Genomic DNA, 22,278 nt, shown 5'->3' with positions numbered 1-22,278 from the left:
AAATGGCTAAATTACATCCTCAACATGTCTTGAAGTTCTCCAGAAACCTGGTAATGAACTAATCATGTGATTCAGGTGTGTTGACCCAGGGTGAGATCTAAAGCCTGCAGGACACCAGCCCTCAAGGCCTGGAGTTCGACACTCCTGCTTTAGGACATCAAATAAAAAGTAGTAAAGTTTTAATCTCTCAACCTCTATCGTTTAAGTTTTAAAGGTTTTACTCTACCAGCACTATTGTTCTTCAAACTGTGTTTTCTTCTAAGTGAATCATAATGGCATCAGATGACTCTGTGTAACCAAAAGGTTACAACCCATCTGAGATAATGTGCCAGGAATAAAAATGGGATTTATCAGGTGTAGCATGTCGCCTGCATGCAGGATGACTCAGGATATCCCAGCAGAATATCCAGAGAAACGATGCTGTTGTTGTCAGGTGGAAGGGTGAAGTCGATGCATGGTACATTCTCATCATCTTTACACTCTGTGTCATGCAACTCACTGAGGACAGCATGTTAAAGGGAGCCTGTTATGCTCAGTTCCAGCTCCATGTTTTTATTGCTGAAGAGTACCAGTCGAGCTTTGTGTGTTTACAGCTATCCTTATTTATCTTATTCTGTGCTAAAACTTTGACCACCTTTAAAATTAATGAGGAAAAGTGTAACAGATCAATTTTAAAGTTTCTCAGGGTTAAATTTTTGAGCATTATAACAGATAAAAAAAAACACTGCACAATATTGTTAAATACTTGATTCTTTATTGTCAGAATTAAACTAAAAAACAAACAATTTGTTTACCATCAACTCACATCATTATAGTGTAGACTGCCAGTACAGTACTCCTTATGTTACATTAACGTAGGTTTTATTGGTTTCCATATTTCTGAGTCACATAGTTTTCAGCTAATTTCTTATATCTCCCCCTGAAGCATAACTGTAAAATGAGCTGGGACATGTGGGATCATCTAATAATAAATAATGCAGATATTTCCAAAACATCCCGTGTAATTTTGTATTAACTATAGGGAAACTGAAGACAGCACTATAAGTGTATGAAGACTTGATAATTTCAACTATCAAATATATTATAAGAACAATAAAGCATATAGTTGAAGTGAAGTGAAGTTTTTCATGAATTGATCTCAATAATCAAGAACAGTTTCCTTAGAAAGACAATTAAAAATGATTATCATAGCAGGTCAGAGCACAAAACAGAGTGAATAACTGAATCACCCAATGCAGGTGAATCATTATGGATATATATGTACCTCTGTACTACACAAGTACTCTGATATAATGAGAAGGTACTAGCATGATCTCTGCAGAATCCAGAATTTGATTTTTCCTCATAATTAATATAAAACAATGGAGTTTTTTGGAAATATCCTCAGACATATACAGCTGAATACCAGCTGACTTTGGGGAAAATATGTGTGAAAAATTCTAGAAACTTTAAAAATAGCCTTAAAGAAAATCTCTTTTTCCTTTCTAACCGTCTAAATCCAGGTGAGGAAGTCGAGTTTTATTGCCATCTAGTGGTGGATACATGTTTTGCATGCACATACAATAAGGTGCATGATAGTTTCGATGTGTTATTACACATGGATTACATCCATGTGTAATAACAAACTCCGTCGTTCACTACATTGGAGGTACGGGTGCTTTAATAAGGGCGGAAAGTACTGAGGCTAATTCTGCTCTGCTAATATGAAAAGTATAAAAACAAATAAATCAGACTTGCAATTGTTGCTTAAATCGGGTTTAAAACCAGTTACATTCAAATTTGTTTCTTGTCAAATCTCAAAGTCTTAATTTTTATTATTGTGAATAGGAATTCACCTCATAGTCCTGTTAACTAAAATTTACTGATGAAATTCATCAACAACTTAAAAGAAATCTGGTTCTCTGAAGGCTAAGAAAAAAAAAGTATTTTTATGTCAGTTCATCACTTATTAATAGGAATTAAAATTTCAGGTCTCTTGTGTTATTGGTTTTCTTTAAAAGATATTTCAGTGAATGACCCTCATCCACTGAAATATTTTTAAAGAGGTAATTTTTTATATTTATGGAGATATTTTAAAATTCCATTAAGATATATTAAAATACTCAGATAAATATGAAACTTTCAAAATGTCCTATTTTGAAAATGAGCCTTTCACAAATTTTGGATATAATTTTGAGAAACACATGCTTGAAAGATGCGAGGACAAAAATTTTAAAAACAACTTTCACATCCTGGAATAATTTTCTGAATAATAATTTTCAAAAAAGTTGAGACCTGAAATTTTGCATAATTCCTGATGTGGGTCCTTCCCCCTAGATATATATCCAGTAGTTAAGTAGTTCAAACCTGTTTTCCAGTTTGCTATTCCAACATGAAGGTAAACCAAACCTAACCTGAGCAGGTACCCACACTGGACCCTAGAATATCATTATTATCAGTAAGAACCATGACACTTACTGCAATCAAATAATTGTTCATGCTAATGAAAAATAATCAATAACTCAATAAGTGGGAAAAGCAGAGGGATGGTGTGATTTTTCTAAATGTAGTTTTCAGTACTTTATCAAGTTATTATTACACCCCCGCTTAAATCTAAGATTTAAATGTATTTTAAATTCTTAAACAAGTAAACCACAGACACCGAAACGAGCACATCTTAATGACCTCAGTGCAACCAACACAACCTACGTTAGCGTGACCCTGTTTGCCTGTCAACGATTACCTTAAACTAGATAAACAACATGCAATTACAAAGTTTCTCCTGTTGATTGTGTTACTGAATTAAATCTCAGCTGAACATGTTGCTTTAAGAAGATCTTATAAAGTGCTTGTTCACTACGAACAATAACAATCAAACATGAATCTGAGAACCAGTGAAATTCATTATTAAGTGTAGGTACAAACGCCTGCACGGCTGCTTATCTCTAGTACTGCAGAAAGATAAAAGATTTCCTGTGAGTACAGAATTAGTTGAAGGTACAGTACTACGAGTAGTGTGCTTATCAGTTGTGATGCTATCAGCACAAACGTATTCTACAGATATCTTTTTCCATATAATCTACCTTTCTGATGTGTTTCAGTACTTTTTTTTCTGCCGTCGTGCTTTAAGATCATCGGTCTCTGAATAAGACGTTTCTTATGGTGCAAACACTGGACTGTTTGACAAGCATGAGGTGCTCTTGCCAGGTGAAAAGGCAGTATTGAGAGGTGAGGCTCAAAGGTGAGTCCCCCAGCATGGTGTAAAGCTTAGCAATTTTAAAGCCCTTTCATTGACAAGGCAAGAGGGGAGGAGCTGCATTTTAAATGACCGGCTAATGATCCTGTGAGTCTACATGGAGCTAGGCTTTAGTCTTTGGGTAACGATACGATACAAGAGGCAACAATTCTGACTTTAAAATGAACCACATGAGCCACACGAGTAAACATCTGCTCTCATTCTTCTTTTTATACACCACATGCTCCTTGTAGGCTTTAAAACCTTTACAAAAGTGAATCAGCTCCACTGCTGCTCATCTAAAATGCCACTTTACCAAAGTCACCAATCAACAGGAAAACCTCATCTTTCATTTTTGTAACTTTTGAATGTGGCTTCCTTGCTACGTGGTTAAATATAAAGTCAATCCTAGTATTTATTTACATTTTCTCCGGGCGATTACAGAGATTACTGTTGCCGTGACATGTTGTAGTGCACTTTATCTGCTGATTATATTTCATTCTTTTCATTTTGTAGCATTATTGTAATACCGAGGGTAAATCAGAGCCTTCCAGTTTAGGGTTGAGGGTGAAATTGTGCACCAGTGATCCACCTACAGCTGGTTTACATTGAAAGAAAGCTCAGAAGTCCCCTGGAGGACTGGAAGTCTTCTCCAAGGAATCATAGTGAGCTTCATCAAGGTGGTCCTCCTCGATTTCATCCTCATCGTCGGAGAGGGGCGGTTTGGCCGGGGCCTCCACATCCGGCTCGCCTGGTGGATCATCGCTAGGAAGAAAAAGAGCAAAAGGGATTGTGGTTTTTATTTGTTAAAATGTAAAATGGTAACGGAAGACGAGGTCAACAAGAGCACAGGATGGAACAATGGGTTGAGGTTTTTTTTCAGCCATATTGCTGCTGAAAATAAAAAGGTCTGAGTCATGCAAATAGAGAGAAAGCTGAGGCGAAAAGCATGATGCCGAAACAAACAACACGTTTTTCAGGCAAAGTGTAACAGCCCACAATCAGCTGATGAGGTCAGCAGTCACATCACATTAAAAACAAACAAACAGCGATGGAAATAACCCAAAAGCCACTCCACAGCTCGCAAAGAAAACACAAAAAAATGAAGCAGCTTTCAGTTATAATGAAAAATTCAAAAGCAAGTGGATACACGAAGACACTTTAGACCCAAGATTATTCACTTACGATGGGCTTTGGTCACTCAAAAGCGGGCGTAATCAGGCCCTGTACTGAAAGGCAGAAACAATCCCCATGTGTCAACAGTCAGGATCAAATACCAACTCACATCTTCCAACGTGAGACAGGGAAATGAATTACTACACACTTCCTCCTAACATGGCTGCACATTATAAGGCATATATATTTGGTTTCCTGTTAACACAAGGTATCATTAAAGGTATTAAAAGGGAAAACAGACCAAGACTGAGCTGACTGGAGCCTGTATTTAGAAGGTACTGTTGCTCCTTTTGTTTGATTTTTTCCACATTATTATCTGTAACACAGTGCCAGATATATTCAGTGATAACACTGTGAGACTTTTACATGACTGCTCTGAACAGTTTTCCATCATGATCTCACTGCTGTACCTTCACTGAGCCAAAGGTTAAGAAGGATTTTTTCACCAACATCAGCACCACATTAAACACAGCGTCTGCAGAGGCTGCCAGTCAAACTCAGCAAAGATCTTGTTTAATATTACTAAATTAGCCAAAATTATTGTCATCATTTACTTAGATTAAATTGAAACGTGACAAAAAACAGATCAGAACTCCACAAATTCACCGAGACTGTTTACATTTAAATTATGACCAATACATATTCACATGTGTCACATGGGGGAAAATAAAGATTAAATTAAAAAACAGGCAAACAGGCATGTGAACCCACCACACAGTGAAGCAAAACAACTACAAAAATAAAAAAACACTTAAAATGAACACGTTGTGTTGATCGCAATACACAAACAGACACACTCACTCACACACACACAGTTGAGTTGAAAAAAGTACCTTTGCTAGCAGCAGGAGGAGCAGGCCAGTGGGTGTGTATAGCAGGTCAGGATGCAGTGTAAGTACTACTGTGCACAGAACACACACACACTGTACATGCAACAAGCCCGGTGGGAGGTTATGATGGGTCTCGGTTCCAGAAATGTAGATAAGAGTGGTGATGTCAAATGTGCAAGAAGAGCCGCTTGTTAATGTATTAAAGCAAGAAGGCGATCCCCAGTTTGTTAGCTGTGAGAAAAGATGTGGTGACTAAAGTTTAGTCAGCACAAACTTAAAGCCAGAATCGAGAGTTGAAATGCTGCCTGTCAATGAAAGTTCGTTGGTTTTACGAGCTAGTTTGGCACTTGAAGGCTAATTAAAAGCTTCTTCAAATGGTGTTTCGTAAACGTTTCATCATGTCACACCAAAGCCTTCAGGGAAAAAACGAACAGAAACAATAAAAATATCCAGCTGAATAAATTTATTTAATACTTTGTAAGAGTAGAAATTCACCATACATTTGAGGTCATCAGTGTTACACTTTTTGGTGCCCCCAAAGCATGCACATACATAAATTCTCTATACAATATTTAGATGTTTTCCTTGTAACTCTTTTACAACAAAACCCCTCACAATCAGAGCACGTCAGTGAATGCTGGCGTTATTAGCCACAGGTGATTGGTGTGCTATCTCTGCAGCGATGTCAGCCATACCTTGGACTATTTTAGTGGAGAAAGAAGAAACACTGGCAGCTTCCAGTCGTTTGCACTCGACTTTTGTCTCTAAATTCATCAAAACAGAGATGAAAAAAGACGGGGGGGTTGGCAAAGCTAAGGGGGGAAGACGAGTGTTAGGTGACAGACAAACGGAGAGGAGAAGAAGAGAGCACAGAGACAACAGACATGTGCAGCAAGGAGAACATTTCTACAGTGCAAAAAAGGTCTGTGTTAGGTCTCAGGCAGAGTCTGGAAATATTTTTCTGTCTATAAGTGGCAGATCAGAAAAGCAGCACTTGAAAGTTGGTTTTTTTTTAATGCATGTGCCTTACTTTATCACATACTTGCAAAAAAATATATTGCAAGACTCTTCAAACAATTTCCCTCATTAACAATTTAGTAAAAGCATTTTTTGCAGTGTAGGAGGAATGGGAGAGATGCACAGTTTCATTTTTAACCTCCTCTCTTTGGTGAAGAAAGCACTCAGTCAGAAGCCGAAACTACGTCCCAGCGGGCTAGCTCGTGGACACCAGATGTCAACAAAGGGACAGCGGTTAGCACAGACAGGCACTAACTGGGCCGACATACAGACAAGCACACCGGTATTTTTATTGAGCACACAAAGGATCAGACAAACAGTTCTCTTGACATTCTTTACTCACTGAGGTTTGGAGAAAAAAACAAATCAGGCTTTTAATCGCAGAGACAGCAGTACAAGAAGGCTGAATGAGGCTTCAACCACAAATGAATTCCTCTCCCCTTCAAAGCTGCAGGCGGCTGTGCCTTCAGTAGTCTGTACTTTGGCTGAATGCAGCACAGTATAATCACCACTCTGTAGCCAGTGTAGTTTTTTTTCTATTAATCACAATACCGCTGATGGTTCATGTGAAGTCTTAAGTTCCCATAAAACGACATTAATCACAGAAGTTAACCGACAGCAGAAGCACCACATGTGAATATTTTTGAAAGTAGAAACGGATTTTGAATCTTTTAAATGAACTTTATGCCTATTTTTTATTTATGATAAAAAATACCTTTTTAATGGTTTCACGTGTACCGAGCAGCGCCGCAATACCAGTTGTCTTTTCTTTCATGCATGAACCAGAGTTTGCCTCCAACTCTAATCATTTTTATGAGCAATTAATCGATCCTTTCTTTTTTAACTGGTGATGTCAAAGTGATATCCTTCTAATGAGCTCAAAACCCAAATATATTTAATTTGCAGTCATATAAAAACAGAGAAAAGCAGCAAATGTCTGTATTTGAGAACCCGAAGCCAACAAATATTTGGCATTTAAGCCTGATAAGTTATTTCAAACACTTAATCGGCACAACACATCAGTTAACTGACTAATGAACAAACAGTTTCAGCACTAAACTCGGCTCAGAGCCTCGCGTAAGTTAGTTGACCCCATTCAGCCTTGGCACAATATTCAGGCACCACAACAGACAGTCAAAGGACCCCGAGAGTGGTGTGTTTGTGTGTCCATCCGAGCGCAGAGGCTCACACTGAGAACGTTACAGTAAGTTTGTTTACACACAGTCAGAAATATAGACTATTACTTCCATAAGGTGCATTTTTTTATAAACTGATCATAGATACTGCATGACAAGCACTTCTGTATGGCACATTTATGTACAGTAAACATTCCCGTCACATTTTTTTTCCCCCACGTTTCATGTGTGAAAACATTTACATGAGCTGTTCACTACTCGCGATACATGGCCTCTTATGTCAGAGGAATACAAAACCTCACAGCATGAAAAGGTAGAATTATTGTTAAATACTGAAAGATCCAGTAAAAGCATTGATTGCAATGTCATTTTTACATAATATAAAAATCCTCTTTGGGATCAACCACTTTAGGATTACACCCTGATTTACATATCATTCTTTACACTGTCTTTCTAACTGAGAGCACTGACATTAGTGAAAATCAGGTTCCTTCGTTGGGAAAATATAACTCCCAGCAATATATAAAAGAAATGTACATGCATGAAAGACAAGCAAAGGTTACATTTTCCTCACAGAAAATGTCCATCACACTGATTTTGAATATGCGGATGGCACAGAGTCCACTTTGTTCTGGTTTTGGCTTGGCTCTGCACCAAAGCTCCACCAGCGGCCCAGTGTGGCTACTGGCCAGTTAGACAGCACAGGGCAGGACTGAAGGACGAAGGGAGGGAGATCAGAGGGAGAAAAAGAAAGACACCCAAGCGTCTTCCACGAACTGACCGGCTTGCGGTGAGTTTATTGTCGTGAGAAGGAGGTAGGGAGGCGGGAAAGAGGGTGGGTTAAGGATGACAGATGGGCAGCGAGGTGCATGTCCTATCGTGTGGCTGAGTCTGTGCCTGTTTGTCTGTCTGTCCTCACACTGTCGAAATCAATTTGCCCTCTGTGGAACTGTGGACACAGAGAGGGAGAGGCTTCCAGGTGGGCTGGCTCAGGAGAAACAACAGCAAACACAAAACCAGGACACACGCAGACGCAGAAACCTCGTCTACCCTCTGACATGACAAGCATAACCTACAAGTTTAACTGGATCTGAGCCTCATTTTAAAGCAAAATGTGGATGTGGTTTTAATGAGCAGGGATTGAGTGAGTGCAGTTAGCAGACAGAAGGAGCTGCATGGAGCGTGGGGGGCGGTGGCGTGACGGGAAGGTGCCGTGGAGTCAAAGCATGATTTTCTTTCTTAACTTAATGAACAAAAGGAAACTTAAAACGACTTACACTTAAATTAATCAACTATTTCTCTTCCTGAGGTCTAATTAACTGCCACTTTGTCAGGTGCCTCCTGTGACTCCCCATTTCATGCACAATGTCCTCTGGACTCAGGAATACTGGCTTTTTGGAGCCCACAAGCAGGTCTATCAGTTAAGGATCCTAGTTTGGGCCCAGATCGAGACTGCATAACAGTCCCCACTTTTTTACTTTCACTTTGACTCGTCAGGTTTACGCACCAAAAACTGCTGGCTTGGGATTAGCCATTAAAAACTACTTGGTTTAGGTGTCTAAAGTATGATTTGTGTTAAAACAGCAGCACTTCTAAACACCAGAGGACTCACTGGGCATGGACGAGCCACACGGTGGCTTTGACAAAACAGCACTAAGAGATGATTAATGTAATCTAGTTTTACAGAGAGAAACAATTGTTACTAATGGATGACTTAAAGATAAAGCCAGCCTTCTTTAAAACCATTATGCGGTCAGAACTGCACCATCTTATCACCTATGGATTCCTATCACGCTGCTGCAAACAGAGGAGAACTAAGAAAAACAACACAAAGAGTGTGGTGTGTCCTGCTGGTTGTCTGTTTGTGGGTCTGAACTTGGCATGCACCAGGATCTGTCCCAATCCCTCATCTCTCCATCTTCAGCTGTTTGGTAAACTAACTCTCACTGATGCCTCAGATTCCAGCCCTCGAGCCAACGGGACAGAATTCCACTTTGGCTTCCCACCCACAAACACTGCCGAGTGCATTTGAAATGACTGAACTGGAACTGAGTTGAAGCTGATTCCTGGCACACACAAAAAACACACTGACTGAATCAAGCTGAGTGGTTCTTACCTTGTGGGGAAGCGGGGCTCATACTCTTCGACTCCCTGCTGCAAAGACATAATCAAAGAAGAAAGAAACGTTTAGTTTGTGCACTTTAAATATGAACTCTGAAATAAAGCATGAAAACCACATTAACTGTCACTCATACCAGTATGATGAGATAATATAAGCTAATAAGATAATAAGGTAAAGACAGTGCTTAACAATTTCAACTGTTTATTAAAAACAAGAAGACACAAATGTAAAAGATCTGTAAAAATAAATTGTTATTTATTGAGCAAATAAATATTAATTAATAATATTTATTATTAATAAATTTATTTTTTTTTATTTACTTTTTAAATTTTACTGCATTCTCTCTTAAAGGCACATTTTACAAAATGTGCTCTTAACAAAAATAATTTTTGTTAACCAAAATAAAAAATTGAGTTTAGTTGAGCCTGGTTCTGAAACGTCGTGAACTGTTGCAATGACAAAAGCAGTCAGAAGGTGGCGACAAAGAAACATAAAGAAGAAGATGCAGCATCATCAAACGAAAACTGGAGATGTTAAAGAAGCTGTATGGTAGGAAAATACACTACAATATACATCAGCCCCTCTCCTGGTTATCATCTCATTATTCTTTCACTGACTGGTTGAAATTGATGACTTAAAAGTGAAACAGTGTAAAATATATTTAACATATTTTCCATTTTTATGTTCATATTAAACAAACAAAATTTTGTGCTTTATTAAAGATCAAATCAGAAGTGAATGACCGAATAACTTCCACGCATACATATCCTTGACCAAAATTACAAAACACATTTTTCCTTAAATGTCAGCAGAGATGTTTCAAAGCTTGATGTTACATGACTGCTGAGCAATTAGGCATCGCCCACATGTAATGTTCCAGGTGAGGCGTAGGAGGGAAGGTGGGCCAGTAGTGAAGTTTACCGTTGCGTAAGGCTACTTTTGATTTTTCCTTCTGAAAAATTAAGCTGCCTCCATCACCACAGCTGCCTTCTCTTTAGCCTGGCTGAACGCCGACTCTGTTATCAGCTGATGCCTGTCAGAAGCACTTCCTTCAGCGACAGCGGTAGACCTCTGCAATCTGAGCTGTGCCTCATCTTACACTCGACCCTCTGTGACCAGGAATGTGAAGCGAGGCAGAGCTGATTTGTGCGTTTATGTAAGCTAAGAGAGAGCGAGTCAAAGCGAAGCATCTCCGGCTGGCAGCACGTAGGGGGAAGCTACCTCCAAACTTTCTGAGACAGACGAGATCTTTGCCAGGTTTCGTGAGACTGCTCGTGTGTCATGTGTGAACCCATGTGGGTGGATGAGAGTTTGCATGTGTTTGTGTGCTTGTTTTGCAGGCCCCCCACCTGTGAGAAGCCTGGCACCGCCACACTGTAGGGGCGTTGTTGTCTGCCGTGCAGCGCAGCAGCGCTCTGTGCTGCCATACGGGAGTGGATGCCATAATCAGGGACGGGGAGAGCCATGTCTTCTCTCTCTAGAAGGTTGCCCGTGCTGCTGCTTTTGCCATGGTGGAGACTAGAAACACAAAGAAGTACACAGAAAAGGAGGAAACTGTAAATCATGTGATCCCCCATCGGGCAATTCCTCCTGGGCCAATCAGGCGCTAACATTTGATGTCTCTAGGTAGGGAAGGTATATGGGCGAGTCATCAGGGGACTGATTTTGATTTTGGAAGTACTTTCATGATTGGTTTACTTTTGCTGCAAGGTACAATATCATTTTGAGTGCTGGGGCAGTGCAATCACATTATATTTATGCAATGTAATACAATAACATGCATTACTGTTCCCAGTATGAGTACGTCATATCGCAGTGTTATTTTGAGGCAGTATAGCCTAGAGTCTGATATTTGTATATAGAGTTTGTTATGTTTGTTTGTGTGTGTGTGTGTGTGTGTTCCTGTCTAGCTATCTTTGTGAGGACTGAAAACTGCTTGTGAGGACACACAACCTGGTCCTCACAAAGGCATTTAAAGCCATTTTTGAGGCTCAAAATGTGGTTTTAGTGTCAGGGTTACAATTAGGTTATGGTTAGGTTTAGGGTAAGGGGCTAGGGAAAGCATTATGTCAATGAAGGTCCTCACTAGGATAGCTGAACGGGGTTGTGTGTGTGTGTGTGAGACCACCTCCCTCCCCTCCTCGCTCATTGCTTCATCGATGTGTGACTACGTTCAGCAGACAGAGGCTTTCACCAGCTCCTAAGTGCATTTTTTGTGTGTGGGATGCTTCGTCTTCGGTGGGGTTTGTGTCATCCTTCACACAGCATCAAATCCCAACCAAAGCATTTCAGAAGATTTTAGCCAGGGTCTTTTATTTTGAAAATTGATCAGCTTCCTAATGCTTTTCCTGCCCATTTCATCTGTTCTGTGCAGTTTGACATGACTTTGGCCAAAATACACTCGCTGTGCATTTTGTGCCGCACAGAACAGAGAGCCGTTTCTGGGATGCTTCTGAAAAATGCTTCAGTGCATTTGATGGACTCACAAGCACTGTACATGGGCACAATTACATCATTGCTGTAATACAACGCAGCTCCACCCCGCTGCCCGAGTAAGGAGTAACATCTCACATTAATATTTATGTAAAAACCCCAACTCTACTGGTAAAGGAGATCTGGCAGGTTAACCAACAAAATCATTAAGTTTCTGTGAATAATATTAATATTTAACTTAATAACATTCAGTTTGATTATGCATTCAAAACAATGAAGTCTGCAAAGTGCAAACACCCACTTGTGTACTCGAAGTTGCCGCATAGAGTCTCCTTCAGTGATCACCCGTGTGTAGGAGAAGGGAAACCAGCCACGCCTGCAGAAGGAGGACATCAAATATAAACAACACAAAAATCTAATGCACAGCATTGGCTGACCTGTTCACCTACAGTCTGCAGTTGCCGCTGCAACCCACTTTGCAACCCTTCTTCGCCCCAGCTCCTCCACTTCATGCTGATCATGCCATTTCTGACTTATTTAACATTATGTCTGTTTGTCGCAGATTCCTCTATTCTGTCACTCCTCTCTCCAAGTGGGCCGAATATAAATCACTGCAGGTGGAAATAACGACTCAGCTTTGACTACAGTGATCCTGACAGAACTGCATTTGTCGCTTTTTTTGCTGCATTTCATTTTGCACTCACATCCTTGTCTTCTCATTCTCTCCATAGTGCCAGCCATCACGGGCCTCGGGTACCAGCAGGGTAATCACGTCGCCCTCAGCGAAGCTAAGCAGCGTGCTGTTGTCACCGGCAGCATGGGAGAAGACGGCCTGGACACGAGTTCTTCCGTTTTTCTCCAGACCTGCTGCCATGGAGCTGGACCGGGGCAGCGTGCGGGTCTCTGCTGTGGAGATGAGGAGGAGGAGGAAGAGAGTTGTTATCACACTGCCATAAACTTCAGTTTTTGCTACAAAGCCCTTAACGATGCTTGAAACATATAGAATGTCTACAGGGATTTTATTCAATGTAGATTTTTATATTATTCACATTTTTGTGAAATATTCTCCTCTGAATCTATTTTTACTCAGAAATGTACCGTCTTACTTTGGTTTTATTATCACATCTCCTTCTATTCCCACTTGCTTTGGCCTCTTTCTTATTAAAACGGCACCGAGCATGTGTGTGGCAGCCGGGTCATCTCATTAGCTTTTTCTATATCTGAGATGCAGTAATTCTTTTCTGGAAATATACCTTCCAGTACATTCACTGTGATTAAAAGCACGCTGAATGCCAAGTTAAATTTGCTTTTCGAGATATTTTCATTTTGCCACTAAACAGCAGAACAACTCCACAACAAGCTGGCAAACTCACCGCCCTGAAATAACACTGGCTCACAATATTCTGCCAAGCAAACGATGGTCTTTTCATATATCCAGCTGCCGGAAACAAAGAGAACCATTTATTTGGAGTGCCGTTTTCTATCCTCTTGAATATTACTGCTGTAATTATGTTGTTTTTTCCTCAGACTTTGCTCTTTTGTGTTTTCACCTATATCTGACTGCTTTATATGTGACTGCTAGAGGTTCCTTTCTTCTTGAAGCTAAGTCTCGTCGTCACTTTGCTGTTTATTGCTGTGCAGAGAGACACTGTGGAGCTTTCTTTGTGAAACGAGCTGCTAGAGCTGGGGCTGAAATAAGGCTGATAAGACTGAACCAAACTGCAAATGTTCTCTAAAACTAAAACAGCCATGCAGGACTGGAGAAAGTGTCTGCCACTTTTATATTACATATAGTCTTTTGAGCCTTTCTTAATTTTAAAATACATTTAGGATTATGAAGTCAGTTAATGAGTCCTTTCATCAGCATCCTTGCTCAGCAGAAAAGTGCAGCGTTAGTGTGATTATTGCCAGGACATGTTAGATTAAACACCACGACAGAATAAATGTAGCCCACAGTGTGTGTCCTTACTCAGTGTGGTCTTGCTCTTGGCTGGGGCGGCCTTGCGCACAGGTAGGGTGTTGGAGTACACCTCGCCTCCGTGCCGCTGAGTCTGCGGTGAGGCTTTGCCCTGGGCGATTTTGCCCTCCATCCACTGCTGGTAGTCTTCTCCTCCATGAACGCCGGCCGTACCATTCATCACAGGCATCCCTCCTTCCACACCTCCCATCAGCCTCTGCATGCAGGCAATTAAAATGCAAACATTTTTTCTCGTTACGTCACAAAAGGCTGTTACGCAACATCTTGAAGCTCATTAGTGATAATGAAGGAGGAGAGCAGATCTGGGTCATGAAATTGTGATTAGTGAAAACACTATTTGAGTTCACGCTGATTTGAAGATAAGCTTAAGGAGTAGCTGGGAGACGGCAAAAAGAATTTCAAAGTATATTTAGTCTGCCGTTATAAAACTCTACTAATCTGCACCACCGTAATTAAAATGATGAAGTCTTTGAATCTTGAAAGTCTGTGTTCATTTTTGAGCCTGCAGGAGGAGAAGGAAGGGGGCAGGGTGCCAAAGAGCCTGAGGATATAAGGACCAAATGATTTCATTTCCCTTGACCCAGATTTTGTGAGGATGTGTTGAGGGATTCCCCGATGCAGTTGACCGCTCATTCTCAAACCTCAAGAGTTAGAAAGTGTCCATAACCGAAAACTCTTTAAAAAAAGACTGACATAGCTTCTGGGTGCATTTTTTCTAACTGCCTGCAGGGGGCGACTCTTTGAACTGTGCTGTTTTCCAATGGCTAGAAACAGTGAAAACAGCAGAAGACTTCATGGAAATTCACTAACCAGTGAGTGACATCATGGTGGCTACACCCATCTTTTACATACAGTCTATTGTACATTGTAGTCTAAGCTTGAATCTCTATCACAACAAGCCCACAGCGAGCTCACTGGAACACAATAGTAACAGATGTTTATTTCTAACATGTAAGTGAGCGTGAAGAAACAAAGCACACGGGTGTACCAGTGTTTGGCAAACTAAATCAGGCCAGAAGAAGAACTCACCTGCTGTCCCATGCCACCGCTGGCCCTGAGGGCTGCCAGCTCTGGAGGCACTGGCAGGGGTTTAGCACCAGGAATAGGCTCAGAGATGGGAAGGCCGGGGTGATGAGCACCAGGAGGCATGGTGCCCGTTGCACCACTCATCTGCTGGGCCAGAAACATGGCACGGTCTGGCAGTTTGTTGGGCTCAGCACAAGCCTGCTGCCACAGTGGGATCTTCTGAGTTAAAAGGTCCTTCCCCTGAAAGAAAGAGATGAGAAATACTTGGTAGTCAAAATAATGTGTAAGTTTTAAATCATTTGAATCTGTAGCTGAAAGGAAATGAGAGGGTACTAGCAGAGCGCAGCGGATCCGCCAAAGTCACTACTCACTTTACAACTTCTTCTGCACATGCGCCGTATGCCACTTAAGCAGTTATGTAATATTCCAGAAAGAAATAAAATATTTCTTATTTGTAAGAAAAAACCTGGCTGACAAAAAGAGGAAAAAAGCTCACAGATGTGCTGTGAATATCACTTTTTTGTGGCGCAATAAACAGGTAAAGCTGGAGCTCCACAGCGTGAGTTGTTAATTTTTCTGTTTTTTTGGGAGCAGCGCTTGCCCCTGTTTGCTGTGGGTGTACATATATTTCTCTAGTTTGTTTACCTTCTGAAATAAAGCCGCTTCTGTAAGTGTTTTTCCCCTGTAGGCATCAATATAACAACACTTTTTTTTTACATAATCCGAGCAGACAAAAAGGTGATGCAAGGAAAAGGGAAAAGGAAAAAGAACACGCAGTCAGCGCAGGCCACCAGGGATGAGAAGCCATACATTATACAGTAGTTCAGTTACATAAAGATACTTCTCATTTGCATTTGTCATCAGTGAATAAATGATGAAGTTCTGAGTTTTCATGAATAAAGAAAGACGGCGAGCAGAATCTGCTCTGCAAACAGCTTTTAACCATGCCAGGCTGGTGTGGAGGATAAACACAGCGTGGTTCCAAGGTTGTCTGGCCCCGCTGAGTGCATGTGGGCCACAGTGTCAGGTGTCTGCGTGTGGGTTGGATGATCAAACAAACTCACACATACACAAAGGGAAAAAAAGTGCAGCAAGAACTAATTCGCACTGATAAAGTGACATCATGTAAGTGGCGATTCAAACTTGTTCTCTACGGAGAGTTTGGTCGTAGGGCTCAGAGACGGCCGTGTCAGCTCACGCCACCTGTGGCTATAAGGCTGTGAGTACACAACATACGTAGATTATCCACAGTTAATGCAGCTTTTGTTGTTTCAGGGGACTTAAATTATCACTGAACAAAGCAGGTCAGAAGGAAACACTGTTAGCGCTTCCTTTTTGTACCTGCATCAGTGAAATTGCGATGAATGAAGTATGACCCACGCAAAGCTTTGTGTTTTCATCAAACTCTCTCTCGGTTCATGTGGATGTTGGCGAAAAAGATGAGTCATAACAATCTAAGCTTTTCACATAGTTAAGGTGGAGCGTAGGTGGGCAGAGCTTTAGCAGTGATGACAGAAATCGACAAGGAGAAGGCGGCTCTGTTTTCTTTCATTCTTTCTTTTCGGCTGATTGACAACAGCACGAGAGAGCCGCTCGCCTACAGTAACTAATAAAACACGAGATTTCCCAAAGTAACAGAGAGCTTCAGCAGTCATCTCACAGTACATGTACTCCTGAGGGTAACTAAGAAGTACCGGACCTGCAGGGTTTCAACAGTTCAGTGGAGCGAAGCAGCAATAACTTAGGATTACATTTCATTTCTAATACTCTTACAACCAAAGAAACGGCGACATAGTGATACCTCAGCTGCTTCCCTGAGTCTGAAGCAACTACCTGGTCCTGAGCTTCACAACCACCCAAAAATACATTTATATAAATCTAAATAAATAGGGTGACTACAAATGATTATTATCATCACCACATGAGTTTAATTCAACTATCAGAGTCTTTCAGAGCCTCACATCCACTGATAAAGCTGAAAGTGGGAACCGTTTTTTCAAAAATAAGTATTAATGTGAACTCCTCTAAGACGTTTTTTTAAGGCTGTTTTATCATCACAGCAGCAGTTTGTGTTCTGTGCTTCCTCCCTCTGTCTATCAATCACCCATTCAGACACTTCACACCCACACACAGTGAGTCTGAACCAAGTGTTCTTGCAGAAGTAGGTCACTCTCCCTCCCACCGACCTCCACACTCCCTCCCATCCTCCTCTTCTACATCCTCTCGCACTTCCCTTTGCTACTTTTTTTTTAAAAATAATTGACATTTTACATTTGTACAAAACAGACAAAACAGGAAACGGACATTTTCACATTTTACCATTTGTGAGGGAGTGCGATACAGGAGTCGTGATTGGCTGATGCATCTGAGGCGTCTTTAGGGTTTTTCATGGAATTAATACATGAAAAATGCAGAAGGTCACCGCGATTGGTAAAGGAAGACGATAAAGCGGCACACGTCTCCTATCACAGCTTGTACGGTATGTGCGGTAAAAGTGGCAGAAAACATGATCATTCATTTGGAGTGAAATATTGGATTTTAGTGCTTTAGTGCTTGTACTGCGTAAGGGTGCAGAATGGCTCCTCCCCACCAAACAAGTGGGAACATACATTCATACTTTCGCCGAGGCTCTGAAGCCAAACAATAAGGTTGAAGCTGGGTGGTCCTAAAGTTGTAACAACTTAAAGGTAAACATCTTTTTTAAGATGATGAAGATAAACTGAGGGGCTGCATAAAGACTCACTATGAGATAAGTAATGATTATTTTGATCTGCGCATCATCATTTCTTTCCAGGAATACAAATATAAAGCTGATAAAGCCCCAAAGCTCAATTTTATTTATTTTTATTTATATACAGTAGCGCCAAATCACATCAACAGTTGCCTCAAGGCGATTTACATTGGAAGTTAAAGACCCTACAATAACACAAACCTGTTACACAACTGGAAGTCCTAAAACAGCATTTTAGCCTGCTACCCTTATTGGGAAATGCCTCAGTTACCAGTGAGCTATGAATGTGGTCCTACCACGACCAACAGTCAGTGAGAAGACCAATCGTGTTGTTGTGATGTCACAGCCTTGTGACTGTAAAAACAAAGATAACTAAAAAAAACTAAAACTTTTAAAACCTATAAAAGTTCTTGTTTTTTCAGGTTTTGGAACAACATAAATGATGGTGTTGTAGGAGCAACAGCAATTCAAACATATCAAATATCTTCTCACCTTGTTGTGGTAGACGCTGCTGTTTTTGGCCACAGCACACTGACGGTCCACCAGGAAGCAGTACCTCCTCCTCTCCTCAGACAGAGCGTTCTTGTAGCCCTCAGCGATGTAGTTATCCAGCTCACTCTGCTTATTACTGATGGCCTCCACATACTAGGAGCAAAAAGAAAGCACATGAAACAAAAACATGGAGGACAATCTTAATCCAGACACTCGACTGATAATACAAGTTTCAAGGAAAAAGTAGGACGCCATAAACTGGACTGGAAATGCGCAACATCTACTCCGGTGATTAATAAACTGATACACTCTGGAGTAAGTTTTTAAGAACAAAATCTCTTTCCAGAAATGTATTTTTACAGAAGTTCAGGGATGCGGTGTCTTGATTATTCTCAAAACCCCCGAAAACTGTTATGTGAAGTGGGTGAATCAACCGTTTAACAATCAAAGCTTTAAATGACTTCAGATAATGGACAGAATTTCGATGGCTCAGGCATCATACATCACAATCATGACATATAAAAAGCAGACAAATTGGGCTTTCGTGTGCCGCCTTGAAAATTAAATCGAAAATGTCACAGCACATCAGACCTGAAAACCGTGAATTAGACAGAAAGAAGTCAGGCCCCTCAGGCTGTCTGATCACATATCTATTATGTGATCACAGTGACTGGTGCTCTAAATTTCCCGCAGATTAGTTGAAATCCGCTCTTTCCAAGCTATATCGAGCTTTTAAACTCATTCAACCTCCTTCACCGGCTCAGCCCACTGAGTCCATTTAGTGCTTGTACTGCGTAAGGGTGCAGAATGGCTCCTCTCCACCAAACAAGTGGAGCCACTCGTCCACATCCACAATCACCTTGAGGCACACAAAGGCAAAATTAGAATGAACGCAGGCTCGCTTACGTAAGTGAAAACATTCAGATTCCCACGGTGTCACATAATGTGAAACAACATTCTCTGAGTGCCAGACAGCAAGGAGCTCCTGGATGAGGCGTTAATGACCGCAGCTCGGTGGTTTGCAGGGAAACTTAGAAGCCTACGCACTGTCATGTGCAACTGGCTGTTTGAACTAGCACCAGTGCTGTGGATGGCAGACTGGAGCTTTTAAAAAAGAGAAAGCAGCACTTAAATGACCTAACACTGCGCTATAACCACCATCACACACTAAGCAGCACCAGATGTACTAATTAGTCCTTTAATGAAGCATAATCATGTGTTCTTTAGAAAATATTCCTGCCTCACCATCAACATCACACTTACCGACAGCATGGGAAACTGAATGTATAAAAAGAAATCATCTGAAGTATTTTATGCAAAGCTGAAATTTACTGGACTGCTTGAATTCTTTGTTATCAGGTTGCCCTAAAAGCTCCCCGAAAAGCCTTCAGTTGATCTGGAACGCTGTAGCGAGAGTACCAGAGCGCATATTTCTCCCATATTAGCTTCTCTTTATTGGCTTTCTATTAAATTCAGAATTTAATTTAAAAGCCTTCTGCTCACATGCAAGGCCTTGAATGATCAGGCCTCAGTATATCTTAAAGACCTCATAGTGCTATATTATCCCAACAGAGCACTTTGCTCTCAGACTGCGGGCTGGTTTGGGGTTCTTCGAGTTTCTAACAGTAGAATGGGAGGCGGAGCCTTCAGCTCAGACCCGTCTCCTATGGAACCGGTTTGGGATCACCAAACAAACACCCTCTTCTCCAGATTAGCCTCAAAACGTTCCTTCTGGATAAATCTTATAATTAGGGCTGGATCAGGTCACCCTAAACCATCCCTTAGTTGTGCTGCTATAAGCTCGCGTAACCTTCTCACAGCAACCTGAGCCCCGTTTAGGTACTATTAATTCACGTCATTACCTGACCCTCGACCACTTTTGTCCATAGTTTGTGTTTTCACAGCTCTTTAAACTGGTTCACTCCAGTTAAACTGATTTTTCACACTGTAGATGTATTTTATTGACATGATATTCATTTTTGTTTTATCTGTGCCAAAAATCCCTTTTGGGGTTGTGTCAGGAAGAGCGTCTGGTGTAAAACACACGTGGAGCTACTCTCTGTGGCAACAACCTCGTGACAAAGGGGAAAGCTGACTCTTTTCTGACTCTTTAAAAAAGCTTCTTCAGACTTTTTCTGTATATAATTGAATAGAAATAAGAATTTGCTGAATTATTAAAGAAAATCTAAATTTTAAAAGCAAAACTGAACAATATCGTCACAGTAAGCTTGTGTTCATGTAAAGCTTTAGCTCATCCTTTAAATAGTAAGTGCTCCAATTAAAATGTAGCCATAGCGCTCTGCCGGCTGAGAGATTTAATTAAAAATCATCTGTGGAAATAAATGTGCAGGCACCAAAATAACACTATCACGCAATCTAATGCACAGAGATCAACATTAAAACAGGAAGGCTTTCACTTCTGCTCGTCCTTATTGAGAAAATTGGCCGTGAAGACATTATTGTGAAATAAGCAGTGGTGGATTTTCTATCTGCTGATGTTACATTTAGGAGTTAAGTGAGGGCTTTTGCAGAGAGTGGTTCATCATGCATTTAATTGTTTAGGCTTGTAGTTCTCTATGGAACCGACTAACTCTAGAAATATTTATTTTTCCTGCTTTTTAACCAATAACACTCTCATAGCCACGCAGTGTTTATTACAGTGTAATACTGTGCCGAACCTTAACTACATATGCTCGTTAGCTTTACGATAATCCTTCACTGGGGGTCATTTACACACTTTATCACTGCGAGTGCTTTAAAACTCTGTCGAGATTATGACTGTAATAAAAGTAGGAATAAATAAGAGTATGGTATGATTATTTGATCTATGTCATCTCCACTCCTTACTGAACCTGTGTCTTCATACAGACGGTCACTGGTCTTCAGGAAGAAGACACATTCACAGCGATCGGCTGTCTGTGCTGGTGTTGGTGTTTAATGAGTCTAATAGACCCCGACTGACAGGTAAGATGTGGCAACAGCTGCAGACAACCAGCAATTAATCTCATCCTTTCACTCTTCACTACAAAGTGATTACAGTTGGAAGCACAGAGCCCCATTTGTGCCGGAGACTAGGTTGAGTGCAGTCATGAAAAATATGCATATAATCTATTCCTGTGACATATATTACAAAGATTTTGGACATCTGAACTATTTAAATTCTGGTTGGGGGTTTAAATCCTACCACACGAAGAGACACAAGCTCGGTTTTCTTTTGCATTTTAATCAAAGTTCAGCCAACTTTTTGTTTGTTCTTCTACGTCTAGGTTTTATGTTAATTATCACCAATTTCCGGTTAAAATGAAAACAAAATATTAGTAAAAGAGCATCCGTTACTTTGGAGACAAAGTTAGAGCGGGATGGCTGAGATGGTCTGGGCATTTGCAGAGGAGGGAGGGTGGATATACTGGACAAATAGTGTTAAAGATGGAAAAGAGGAAGACCTCAGAGAAGACTCATGGATGTAATGAAGGGAGACATGTCGAGGGTTTGTGTGACAGGATGAAATGAAGAGAGATGATCCACTGTGGCTTAAAAGTTGACAAAAATAAAGCAACTCTTTTGTTAAAAACTGGATACTATGTAAGATACTGTCTACAAGTATCTATAGTTTAACCAAAGACAGAAAGCATGACTGCTCATGCTAAAATCATCCTTTTTTCCAAAAGTGAAACATATACCCATTAATTATGAGCCTTTTTCACCACCCAGTTTCTGTGATGGGGTGAATAATGTGCTCTGTGCACTCCTCATAGGCAGGTGGTAAAACTCAGTGCTACACAATAAAGACATTCATGTGGCTGAATCTGGTTATTTAGCAGAAAAGAGCAATCTCTTAGAACTAAACAAAGTTGTTTATGTAGGCGAACAAAGGCTGAACATGCACCAATCACCCACACTGGAATAATAAATGGTGACAAAAAAGTGGCAGCAGCAGAGGAAGATGAAGGCCATTCATGAGTCATAAAAACAGCGGAGGTGGAGCCGCTTGCAGGTATCGCATTCCGACCGTCGCGAGGTTAGAGCGGCCAGAAGGGTGCAGTCAATCACCGGGAAGTGACTGACGGAGCGGTTTCCCCCTCCGTCAGCTCTCTGCCTGATTTCCTGAGAATTTTACTCTTTA

At 40.8% G+C, this 22,278-nt stretch overlaps 1 protein-coding gene across 8 annotated transcripts in view; it reads right to left on the bottom strand.

Moving 5' to 3' along the window:
• Window positions 1–732: 732 nt before the first annotated feature.
• baiap2b (BAR/IMD domain containing adaptor protein 2b) overlaps window positions 733–22,278 on the bottom strand; it is a 78,565-nt gene continuing 57,019 nt past the window's right edge. For 2 of the 8 annotated variants that reach the window (XM_026177868.2, XM_026177871.2), the window contains 8 exons: window positions 18,156–18,308; window positions 14,936–15,172; window positions 13,898–14,102; window positions 12,633–12,834; window positions 12,230–12,304; window positions 10,845–11,013; window positions 9,490–9,527; window positions 733–3,979 (listed from right to left, as the gene is read on the bottom strand). In XM_026177868.2, coding sequence (XP_026033653.1) covers window positions 3,835–3,979; window positions 9,490–9,527; window positions 10,845–11,013; window positions 12,230–12,304; window positions 12,633–12,834; window positions 13,898–14,102; window positions 14,936–15,172; window positions 18,156–18,308 — 1,224 coding nt within the window. In that variant the 3' untranslated portion in view covers window positions 733–3,834. Of the gene's footprint in view, window positions 3,980–4,399; window positions 4,444–5,668; window positions 8,323–9,489; window positions 9,528–10,844; window positions 11,014–12,229; window positions 12,305–12,632; window positions 12,835–13,897; window positions 14,103–14,935; window positions 15,173–18,155; window positions 18,309–22,278 lie in introns of those variants that run through there. The other 6 variants (XM_080304981.1, XM_080304982.1, XM_026177876.2 and 3 more) reach the window with 6 other exon arrangements.

Source organism: Astatotilapia calliptera, chromosome 8 (genome assembly GCF_964374335.1).
Source record: "Astatotilapia calliptera chromosome 8, fAstCal68.1, whole genome shotgun sequence".
NCBI classification, from domain to species: domain Eukaryota; kingdom Metazoa; phylum Chordata; class Actinopteri; order Cichliformes; family Cichlidae; genus Astatotilapia; species Astatotilapia calliptera.
This window is presented reverse-complemented; position numbering and strand designations above follow the sequence as displayed.